The 12,910-nt window shown below is 36.7% G+C and overlaps 1 protein-coding gene across 8 annotated transcripts in view; it reads left to right on the top strand.

Moving 5' to 3' along the window:
* LOC135749358 (NLR family CARD domain-containing protein 3-like) overlaps window positions 1-12,910 on the top strand; it is a 220,381-nt gene that overhangs the window by 53,697 nt on the left and 153,774 nt on the right. For 5 of the 8 annotated variants that reach the window (XM_073812154.1, XM_073812155.1, XM_073812152.1 and 2 more), the window contains one exon: window positions 549-722. In XM_073812154.1, the coding sequence (XP_073668255.1) occupies window positions 549-722 (174 nt within the window). Of the gene's footprint in view, window positions 1-548; window positions 723-10,961; window positions 11,093-11,770; window positions 11,900-11,969; window positions 12,072-12,910 lie in introns of those variants that run through there. The other 3 variants (XM_073812157.1, XM_073812156.1, XM_073812158.1) reach the window with 3 other exon arrangements.

Raw genomic sequence — 12,910 nt, 5'->3', positions numbered from 1 at the left:
ATGTTGTAGAGGATGAATCTACAAGAGCAGGCGGTGCTGGTGACATGCTCCGTGAAACTGAGCTGATCATCAATGATCACTCCCAGGTTTCTGGCTGTTCTGGAAGACATAATGGTCGAAGAACCTAGTTGAACTGAAAGACACTTTACCATGCACGGACCTACCCGTCTAATGCTGCGAGCACCTCAGCTAAAGCTCCCTTCGGACGCTGTGAGGGTCCTCCCTGTTGGACACCAGATTTTTTGCTTTTTTAAACCTCATACACGAGCATTTCTGTTTGACTGCGTCAGATGCTGTGACATTCCTCCAGGTCAGACGCTTAAGCTTTTGTAAACCTTATACTCAAGCATTTGCAAACTCGTGAATGATTTATATAATGATTTATTTATGATTTTTTTTTTCTACTGAAATACAATCAATTGAATAATGTAAATACAAATTTATGCTCATAGAAACAAGTTGATAGTTTTTCCTCAGATCGCACAAACACTCATCCTGAAGTTTAGACAGAAATCTGAGAGATCATTCATGTTCTTCACTCTCTGTAGGCTGTGGGACTGCAGTATTACAGATGAAGGTTTTGTTGCTTTGGCTTCAGCTCTGAGATCAAACCCCTCACATCTGAGAGACCTGAATCTGAATGATAATAAACCAGGAGATTCAGGAGTGAAGCTGCTCTCTGATGTACTGAAGGATTCACGCTGTAAACTGGAGAAACTACAGTAAGTGTTATTATTTAAATGATTTTTCAAGTGTTTGTGAGGACAATAAATCTGTCAATGATAATACTGATTTAAGATTAGTATTTCTTAACTACTCAAATAATTTCTTCAATAAAAGCTTTAACTGATTCAGTGACTTCATTTAATTTAATCCATAGATTAAAAAACATAATGAAAAAAATGCATAATAACTTTTGTTATCTACTGAAAAGTGATGCAGGAAACACTTAATGTTAATAACTATGTTAACTAAGCCATTATTAGAAAAGAATTGAATACATTAAACAAAAATTACTCATCACATTATTTTATGTTTTCAGTACATTGAGTGCTTTGTGCAATTTCTGCTTGAAAATCAGGTCTAGGATCAGTTTCTTTAATATAATCCAAATATTAAGTAAGTGAAAATGTACATCCAGCCAGTTATTATCACTAAATAAACGCTGACAGGATGATCAGGACTTATATAACAGTCGGCTGGATGAACATTATCTTGCTTCAGCTGATTGCTATGAGTAAATAACTGGACACAAAATATTATATTTAAAATATTTTATTAGTTCATTTGTAATACATACATGTTAAAAAACATGTGTACCTAGGGATTTATTTGGTTAAAGAGTTTTTCCACGGTAGTTTATGTGCATATTTCTAAGAAATTTATCAGACTAAATTTTTTTTTAATTTATGCACATCTTGGCGTTTCCATCCAGCATTTTTTTATGCGATACCCCAGAAATGCACAAAATAGGTGGATGGAAACATAGTTATTTTCACTTCCAGCACCACGCTGTCTAATGCACTTGTGCCCATCTGTTTGCCTATGGGTGTGCTGGTCAGAAAATGTGGTGTGTTCAGGCACATTGCTGGCGTGTTGTTATTTTGAGGCAATTGAAAACTGCAGTATTTTTTTCCTTATTTAAAGGCTATATTAGTAATATGTGCCTATAGGCGAGTGCACAACGTGCAGAAACTCTAAAGTGGGTCGCACACTGGGCAAGAAGCACAGCGCAGTGTCGCTCCATATATCTGTAAATTAAACACATTATTTTCTATTAATATACACACACAGACCGGTGGTGCCTTAACAGCGACTGTGACTCTGGATGCTGCTCAAATCCCTGCTGCACCATTCACATAGTTTAACATTAAATAACATCTTATTTGTCCACAATTGTAAACGATTGACATAGGCTGCTAATGCATACTTTGCATCTGGAAGTAGACTCTGTCTGACTCAGATCACTATTTAATGTTCACGTCATGTGTGCGAGTTGTCCAACACATGGCTCTGCACTTCTCACCTGTTATGTGAACTTCTTAACACGCTTACACACAGAGAGACGCTCAGGAAAGCACAAATATTACAAATGAAAGGATTACCATGTAAAAAATTATGAAGTTAAAAATGCCTATGTCATAATGGATAGTTATTGTATGTTTCAGAAGTTCCTATTTGCTTTAATGACAAATGAAATTGGTTTCCTCTCTAGAGAAGCGCTCAGCTTTGCTCTTTGCAAATTACGCTATGTAAAGAGTAAATCTACCATGGTGTAAGCGCAACTGAATTTTAAAGGGAATGGGAGATGAGACACTGATTGGTTTATTACACATTACACCTGAAACACACCAATGACTCATTAAGAGAATAGATAAAAGCAACCCTTTTGGACCACGCACCCTGGCACCCCATTCATTTATTAAAATTACAAAAGTGGATTTAGAAATGCCCTAAGTGCACCTGTGCTGTGCGCTTCAGATCATTAAAATAGAGCTCATAGAGTGAAAGCCAGAGGTTTAAACATGCAGGAATTAGCAGAGACTTATTTTCTAATTCATTATTATTTATCTTTAATAGTTATTATAGATGTTATATTTTAATAAGCCGTTCATCTTATTTGAGGTCCAGTCTGGAAGTCAAATGCTGCATTCATTGCAACACAGTGATCAAAATTAAACATTCAGCTTCACTCAAGATTAATTTCAAAGCTCCTAAAACTTAAAGGATTTTAATTTATTAATTTGATGAGATTATAAAACTAAAACATAGCCATCAACTAGAAAATAAAGCTAAACATAGAAATGACATTTTAATGTATTTTTAATACATTAGTGTTTAAGCTAAGGGTTTTTTCTCTTTTTTTCAGGCTTTACAGATGTGGTATTACAGATGAAGGTTGTGTTGCTTTGGCTTCAGCTCTGAGATCAAACCCCTCACATCTGAGATATCTGGATCTGATGAATAATAAACCAGGAGATTCAGAAGTAAAGCTGCTCTTTGATGTAAAAATGGATCCAAAGTGTAAACTGCAGACATTACTGTAAGTTTTTGACTCTTTTGTGATTTAATTATTGATGCTTTTATTTTATTTTATTTTATTTTATTAAAAGTGAGTTTCATTTAAAAACCGATCTATGATGGTGTATTATGTCTGATCTTTCGCTTTAATTTTTCAAGATTTGATGTCTAACAGTCAGACACTCAATGGTGAAAACTTCAAGACCTTCAGCTGATGAATCAAAATATCTGTTGTGTGTCCTGAACAACACGATCAGCTGAACAAACACATTTATATGAATCCATTTACAAGCCAAAGACTTCTGTTATATGAACATAGATAAAAGTTTACTTAAATATGAATCTACTGTATGTGCTGTCAGAGTCTTAACCTAATTTGTTGTTGGTTTTCTCCTCATCTTTTTTGTTAATAATTAATAGACGTTGCATCATCACGGTGCGCGGCACGGCTGCAAACTTAAAGCATGTTTTAGTTACACTGTATGGGAGGTGTTCAATTATGAAATGTCTACATTGATAACACATGTTTATGTGCAGACAGTGATAACCTCCAAGAAGATAAAGATTAATCTGAATAACAAGAAATATATAACCAAAGATGTTAAACAGGTGATTCATTTGAGGAAAAGTGCCTTTAAGAAGAAGGATACAAAACAAAATAAGTGTTTGATTAAGAAGTTAAAGGGAAAATATGTTTGGAAAGAAGGTCATACAGGTTAAAACTAAAAGATGCCTTCAAAAGTAATAATACAAAGCAGGTCTGGACTATGAAGGGAATGACAGGATTATCATTCAACCACACAGAAGCCAATAGTTGTGGATCATGAGAGGACTTAGATTTGATAATGGAAAAATTCTGGATAAGAGCAAGAGTTTTATTAATTCAGTTTCACTAGAGGGGTCAAGTATTGAGATCACGATTGAGCATGTGAGGAGTTAAAAAATTAAATCAAAGGAAGGACACAGGACCAGACAATCTCAGTGCATTTGCTCTGAAAAATGTTGCAGATGAGCTTGCATCTGTGTGACAGCTTATTTTTCAGAGGTCTTTAGACACTCACAGCATTCCCAAAATGTGAAAGATATCAAATGTAATACCTCTGCCAAAGAAAGCAGAATTAAGTGATTTTCCCCCGTAGCTTTAACCTCTGTTATTATGTAAACTTTAGGAGAGATTGTGGTAAAAGTGCTTTTGAAAACAGTAATTGGAACATGTATCAGTTTGCATAGAAGAGAAATCGCAGTACTGAAGATGAAGTTGCAAAATTGCTACAACTGATTTTAAAACACGTGGATAAGCCCAAAACTGCACAGTAGCTCGAGTCCTTTTTCTAGATATTACCTCTGCATTTAAAACCTGTATCTGATTGATGATTCAATACTATTCCTCATTCTTAATAGGCAGAATACAGATGGTGAGAGTCAATCATATGTAATCAAATTATATTGTAATTTATTTAGGAGCACTTTTCTATTTACCTTATATAGAGATAATTGTAAAACAGACAATGCTAACACATATATACTGATTTTTTCAGATGATACGGTGTTGTTGTCTTTATTGAGGATGACTCCAGTTTTCATCAGTGTTGTATGAATAGACAAGTAGAATGCTGTGATAGGAATCACTTATAATAAATAAAGAGAAAGAAAGCAAGTTATCTTTAATTCTCAAGTGATTGTACATGATACACTAACTAAAATTGTGCCATCTTATAAATGTTTGGGTGTCTTTGTGGACGCTACTTTATCCTGGAGTGCACATATAGAGGATCTCTGCTGTGAAGTACAACAACCATACCATGAAAATGTGCTGACAGAGCAATGGAGATAAAATATTTATGTTGAATTGTAAATGTTTATATTCAGACGTACAAATAAGGGTTCTTCAACAAAAGCAGATCCTTTTTAGACGGTTCTATATAGAATCTTGCCTTAAAAAGTGCTATAAAGAACCTTTAATGTGTTAGATGTCAGAGGGTTATATATTTACTTATTTTTACATGCCCCATTTTTTTTATTTTTACAGTTTAAAAATACCCTGCAAGACAAGTACATCAAATACTTTAATTTTGTATAATTAATTTGTGTGTATAATATGAAACATATACAACAAATATAAATATACAAACGTTGTCCCTCCACCCCCAATTTTTTATCATTTTAATCATATCACTACAATTGCTCAAGCAAGCAACAGGTCAAATAAACATTTTTAAAATCACTTCAATTGAGTTCTCACTACAACAATTACTTGGGCTACACAATTGTTTTATGGGTGCACAAATATATGACTAGCGATGTTAAAATACATCTTTTAACTAGAAATCGACCGATACTCATTTTTTAAAACCGATACCGATAACAAATATTTGGATGCTTATGTGCCCGATAACCGATATGCTGAACCGATTTTTATTTACTGTTATACTTCTGAATTTGACATAATTACTACAACACTACTGAACTGAACAAACCCTTATAATAATAATAATCATCATAATTCCTTTTTTGCATACAAAGTAATAAATAGAGGGGTCTGAAAGAGTGAAGAATAATATTAATTTAATGAATAATGTAGAAACTATTGTCACAGGCCGGGGCGGACCCAAAGATAGCTAAACAAGGTCACGCCCCTTCCTAGTTTCCACCTCGAGGAGGTTCCCAAGACCACCCCAATGACCAGACAGACAAGTATACTAATATTAAAATGACACTTTATTAAATATTTAAAAGGAAAGGGGGAAGGGCAATTTAAAAACAACTCTTCTTCTGGTCTCCAGGACCACTTCCAGTGCAGCGGGGGCTAGGACTCCTTCCCCAGGGGGACCCTGCTATCCGTGGCGCCCTCCGCTTCTCCTGGAGGCAAAACAGGAAAGTCTAATTAGTGCTGCGTTTGAAGTTTTTGTTGATACCTACTCCTGTCACCGGTCTAAGATATTTGTGTCCTTCTCTGCCCCTTAAGGTTCCTGGCGTCCCCTTCGGGCCGTGCCGGAGGAACCAGATGGATGAAGTCCACAGGCAAGGTGATCCAGACAGGGGTAAAGAGGTTTGTCTCACTGGGACCTTTGTGCTCCTCTTCGTAGCGTGCTGGGGACAGAGGTAAGTTACACCACACAGGTAAAGTATTTTCAACAAGGGCAAGAGGGTCAACACTCTGGGATTCTTACATTCTTCTTCACAGCGGGCTAGAAGACAAAGGTAAGCTGCACCACACAGGTGAGGTTTTACACACAAAGGTAAGAGGCTTACTGCACTGGGTCTTGTACGTTCCTCTTCACAGCGGGCTGGAAGACAAAGGTAAGCTGCACCACACAGGTAAGGTATTCCACGCACAGGCAAGCGGCTTAATACACTGAGTCTTTTACGCTCCTCTTCACAGCGGATTAAGAGGCAGAGGTAAGTGGCACCACACAGGTAAGGTATTTCACACACAGGTCAGAGGCGTAGTACACTGGGTCTTTTATGCTCCTCTTCACAGCGGCCTAAAAGGCAGAGGTAAGTTACACCACACAGGTAAGATATTGCACACAAAGGTAAGAGAGTTAATACACTGGGTCTTGTACGTTCCTCTTCACAGCGGCCTAAAAGGCAGAGGTAAGTTGCACCACACAGGTAAGGTATTTCACACACAGGTAAGAGGCTTAATACACTGGGTCTTTTATGCTCCTCTTCACAGCGGCCTAAAAGGCAGAGGCAAGTTACACCACACAGGTAAGATATTGCACACAAAGGTAAGAGAGTTAATACACTGGGTCTTGTACGTTCCTCTTCACAGCGGCCTAAAAGGCAGAGGCAAGCTGCACCACACAGGTAAGGGATTGCACACAACGGTAAGAGGTTTAATACACTGTGTCTTGTACGTTCCTTTTCACAGCGAGCTAGAAGACGGAGGTAAGCTGCATCACACAGATAAGGTGTTTCACACAAAGGTAAGAGGGTTAATACACTGGGTCTTGTACATTCCCTTTCACAGCGGCCTAAAAGACAGAGGTAAGCTTCATCACACACAGGTAAGCTAATAAATGGTCGTCTTACCCAACACGTGTCCCGGGGGCAGCGGATCCACAGGGCGCCGGCTACACACAAGGGGGCGCCGGGTATGATGCGTACGGCCTGGACGCTTCCCTAGTTCCTTCCCCTCCACTCTGGTCCTGGGGGTACTAACTGGGGCGAACTCTCGACGAGGCTCCGTACGGGGATGATGGATGCGTGTGCACTTGCACTACGGGATAACCCCCAGCGCCACACAGCAGGTGTCGTGCGTTTCTTTTACTCACACGGCCGCCCGCTAGGCTTCCCTACTGCCCACGCTCGGGATGAGTGTAGATCACGGCTGACCCACCGGAGGTCCCACCTTACAGATTGGTTCTCCTTCTACTGTGGTGACCACAACGCGCTGGTGTCCTCCCAAGGATACTCCTGGACTGAGGGCGGCACCTGGTTCTACCAACACAGCACGCACAGCAATTCTTAGTGCACACACCCACAAAGTAAAGTCCAGACTCACCCACAGCAATTTCCAGACGTTACGTGACTCCAAGCAGGTGCTAAGCTCGACCAAGGTCCCTAAGAGGGGATTCGTTGGGTACAATTTCCGCACCAAAAAAAAGGAGAGGATGGTGGTAGTGACCGCGGGACCTCTTCGTCGTAGGGACTGCACCTCGCTCGGCTCGCCCACCCTGTACTCGTCCGGTGGGGCCGGTGGCTCGGTCGAGGAAACTTCCAAACCTTATTTAGACACACAAGCTGGCAGCAAACATACACCTGCTGGGTTTCTTTGAAATCCAGTTTGGTATCTTTCGTGGGCAAACATTCAGGTGGGTGGCAGAAAATGCATAATTGCAAAATATTTCTGTTGATTTGTTGTTGATGAAATTTAAAATTTCCTCCATGTCAAGCATGTGCTCTGAGAAACCCCCCCAACAATCTTTCACACAAACTTTTTAAAGGGACATTACAGTGTTGTGGTGGAAATGACACCAATACTGTGCGACAGCTGTATTTTGTATAAAAAGTAATATTGATAGTGGTTTCACATTAAAGATAATTTATTTTAATTCTTTAACCAGAGCTTAATTCAGGTACATTAATAGTTACCAGATAAGTCATATTTTTAAACTGTATTTGGATTGTTGAAGTCTTGGTGTGCGACAAGAAGAAAACACCTATAAGGAGATTAAAAAGAATGAAAAAAATCATAATAGAAAGGTAGTACTTTTTTTAATGTGGTTTATATGTATTTTTAAAAATGACCAAAGTACATAAAAGTGCCCATAGTCTAAGAATCACCCATATATAAAATATGTTTAAAGACTTAATTTGACTAAGGCCTAGTCCTGGTTCTACTGTAGCTAAGTCTTGTCTGTAAAACCATGCCTTAAGTTTCTCTCCTCCTCTCCACCACACGTTTATTTGTACTGACCCCTAGTGGGCAAACCAGATTAAATCACACAGCTTTATGTCAACACAACAGTGTACAAAGAACAGGATTAAGCATAAAAAGGTGAAGTGACAACCAGATTTAGCTGCAGTGTATACGAGGCAATAAGTAAACTATTAAATGCTGTTCCTTTATGTTCTGTTGCATTGCTACAAAGCCCTTTGTACCCACTTTATCTTAAAAAAATTAAAGGACCATAAAAAGATCCATAAACATGATATTTAATGGTTATTAAAAAAAAGAAAGTAACAAGGAGCAAGACGATAGCAGTTTAAGATGACAGAACGAGTGGTTTAAGTTTGAATTGCTTTGAGGTTTTATGCATGCTTTTCAATCTGTTATCTTGTTAAGTCTGACATCAAACACCAAAGCTATGGGTCCATGTACTCCATCAGATGCCTTTAAACAAACAACAAATGATACTAATTTACACTCATGGTGTGTCGAAAACTACTGAAAATTAATGATTCTAACTCCTTTTCTCAATTCCAAAATCCCAGATGGCCAAAAAGTCAAATCTTTTAAATGTAAAGTCTTTTATGAATTGTTAAAGGGGCGTCGTGAACATCATGGGCCTGGTGAATGTATTGTATACAGTGAGTTTATAAAGTAAAGCTTAAATGTGAGTTATGAATAACTAGCACTGAATAACTATTAATTAAGCATTAAAACATACACTCTTAAAACGAATGTGTTAAATTAACACATCTTGTGTCTAGTTAAGGACAACACATCTAGTGTGTTGTCCTTAATTTAACACATCTCTGTGTTATTTTTGGAACAACACACTTTGTGTTGTTTTAACACATCTTGTGTTGTCCCTTTTATTTTTTTGGAACTTAAATGACACATATTGTGTTAAAAACAACACATAATGTGTTAAATAGTTTAACACAAAGCAATGTGTTAAAATTAACACATCCCAGGGTGTGTTAATTTTAACACATTGCTTTGTGTTAAACTATTTAACACATTATGTGTTAATTTTAACACATTATGTGTCATTTTCTGTTGATTTAGAGTTCATATAAATAAAAGGGACAACACAAGATGTGTTAAAACAACACAAAGTGTGTTGTTCTAAAAATAACACAGAGATGTGTTAAATTAAGGACAACACACTAGATGTGTTGTCCTTAACTAGACACAAGATGTGTTAATTTAACACATTCGTTTTAAGAGTGTACACTGTCTACCAGCCAAGAGCATCTAATATTATAACGATATAAAGTAAAGTGTATTTTACATAAGGAATCTGCAATCACAGTTGGGAATCTGAAATTTTAAAAGTAAGTAAAGGGCATTTTGCACGAGATACCCAGATTACAAATTAAATTCTAAATTATTTCACTTGATATTCTGGCAAAATGTAAGTAATCTTCTACCTCTGACTCTTTGGGGCAGTTTAATCCCTGACAGGGATTAGACTCATCCTAGACTAAAACAAATGTAAGAGCTGTCCGAACTGAAAACAACTTGCACTTGCACTGATAAGTGCCCTTAAAGTAATGTTTTTAGTAAGGCATGTTTGTTCAAACAAGTCATATTTCCTAATTAAACTAAGGCCTAGTCCTGGCTTAAACTAATCCTTGTCCGGAAAACCAGCCCTTTAAGTTTAATACTTTGAAAAACTATTGATAGCATTTCTAGTGAAACATTTGTATTGTTTTTTTATGTTGTTTGGTTACTGTAAGGATGCTCTTTATTTATAATTCAAATATAATTCAGTCATTGCCTGATTGGGCAGCGAAGCAACAAGTCAGCTGCCTAAGTTTTCAGATGCAGCCTACATATCTGGTTAAAGGTGCTCTAAGCGAATTGAAGCGTTTTAGACCATAAAACATTTTTTGTTACATACCGGAAACATCTCCTCACTATCTGCTTGCTGCCTGTCCGCTGATCAAACTGTAAAAAAACGCGATCTCTGTAGACAGCCCAGACTTCACAAACGGCAATATCAACAAATGGCCAAACCTAGCAGCACAAAACCAAACAAAGTATTCCAGCCAATAAACGACAAGAAGGATTTGGGGGTGGGGGTTGGGCGCGTTCATGAAAGCACGGAAGGGAGGGGGAGGGGGAGTAGTTAGCTACGCTCTGTCTGTTTGAAAACAGTTCAAACATCAACAGGAAGTGACGTCGCACATTATTCGCTTAGAGCGCCTTTAATGCTAACTGGCCAACACAATTGCCATAAAAAGGACCTTTGACCATTGAGGAACCTGCATGCCCCATTCCCTTGCAGCACGCCACCACCATGTGACCAACCCATACCTAAATCAATAGATTTTAATCATTAAAAAAGTTAAAATCTTTCAGAATATGAATAATTATGTATGTGTAGCCCCATGTTAACTAATATAGGTGGACCGATTTTGTCATAAAAAGAGAATGAGCTGTGATATCGGGCAATGAATAACATGACTACTGCATTATGTCTAAATGTTAACATATTATCATTTATTTATTTAAACCAGCAAATGGAATCTTGGATCACTGACAACTGGGTTTACCTTTTAGGTAATGGTTACTCATACCTATCTTGTCCTGTTAAGGTATAAGTGTTTCTCAAATATAACAAGGGCTTGCCTTGACATCACAACAATTGCGCAGGACAGAAACATTCAGGTGAGTGCTGTAGTTGAACTCTTACTAAATCTTCACTAAATTAAGCAATTGTAAGTTATTTTTATTTGACAAGATGAGTATACTCTTATGATTAAAAGAAAAAACTAAACATTTGATTGCTTGTGTCAGTAGCATTGTTGTAGTGACATCCAATACATTGGCTTATGTGTAATTAAATGTTTTCAATTGATAAGAGATGATTTTTAATTACTGAAATTTAATTTAACCATTAAATCCAGAAAAATAAAAACGGAAAACAAAGAATTTGAGATTAAATAAAACGGAAATTGTGAAAATTTAAATTTCATATTGCCCTAAGTATGTACATTTTAATAAACTGGTATGGGTGTTTTTGTGTTATATTGCCAATCAAATTCTGAAATGTTTTTTTCATTGTATGTCTGTGGAAAATCTTTGGGAAGATTATTTAATTTTGGAATCTTATTTTTTGTGTGTGTTTTATTTAATTTAAAAATAATATAATAAATAAACAAAAATAAATTAAAATGGTTTTTATAATGCAAGCCTCAAGATCCGTTTTGCATTATACTGGTTCTCCTCCTATAAATTATCAGGTGTCCCCACTCCTGTTATAAGGTTATAACTACTAATTTAAGCAGAGTGAAATCTTGATTTTTTTAAGGAAGTTAATATGTGTTAATGTATCTTTACCTCTAGATGGTGATGTTTTTCCTATTGTGTGATTTACCTACAAGAAAACGAAAAGAAAAAATATAAGATTATAAACTACATCTGTCACTTTGAGTTTCTCAAAAAGTTTTGATTTACTGGATTATTGACATACAGGTAAAATATTACTGGTGTTTGTTTACCCTGTTGGTCATGATTGTGGATTTAGCATAAAGTCTTTTTTCAGCTTTTGGCTCCTCCTCAGGTGTGAGATATGAAAGTGAACCCATCTTATCAGGATCCATTTTGTGTTGTAAGGACATAAACAACATTCAGAGAGAAAAACACAGTGAGTATCTTCAGTTCTTCTTTACTGACTTTGTAAATAATCTGATTTAACTTTTATTTTCCTTCACAGGATTCATAGATTTCATTTTCAAGTAATGTGTTAACCTGTTTATTCAGATTATACAGACTAGAAACTGTCACTGTCAGTCAGAGATGGGCATAAATACATAGAAATGTATTTCAAATACAAATACAAAATACTGTGTGGAAAAATGTATTTAAATACAAATACAGTATTTTGTATTTTGAAAATACACAAAAATACATGTAAAATTGGTGATTCAGTGCATGTATTGCTATTAGGCTGAAATCTATCTGGGCCTAATCTGAATGTCAAAAAGCCTTTAGATGTTTGCAACTGCTTAGAAACTTTCGTTTTAATTGTATATACCCCTTCCCATGCCCTGTAGGAAATAAAAAAACAACAAAAAACTCATTTTTAACTTTTATTATGTTTTATCAACATAATTACTTTGAACTCTGTAACAAGAACTCAATAACACTTTTTAAATAACTGATGGTGTACTCCTCCAGGTGGTGTACCTGTGTGTTGCAGACATCATAAAAACGTAAAAGAAAAATAAGGATAAAAATAACCATCCTTTAGTATAAAACAGCACTTAATAACTCTCGTATGAAGGCACAAACACGGATTCAACCGATTTTGTCCCCTAGTGGCCACTCAGAGAGACATCTAGGCATTACCCTTTGGCACCACCAGCTTTTCAAAAAGATTGGGTTTAAGCAGTGGTGTAGTCTACGTGATACGCAGGACTACGCCGTATACCCACTAGAAATTGTCAAGGATTTCCGTATACCCACTAAAAATAGCGCGAGGAT

Source organism: Paramisgurnus dabryanus, chromosome 16 (assembly GCF_030506205.2).
Source record: "Paramisgurnus dabryanus chromosome 16, PD_genome_1.1, whole genome shotgun sequence".
Classification (NCBI taxonomy): domain Eukaryota; kingdom Metazoa; phylum Chordata; class Actinopteri; order Cypriniformes; family Cobitidae; genus Paramisgurnus; species Paramisgurnus dabryanus.
Note: the sequence above shows the minus strand (reverse complement) of the source record. Positions and strands in the feature narration are given on the sequence as shown.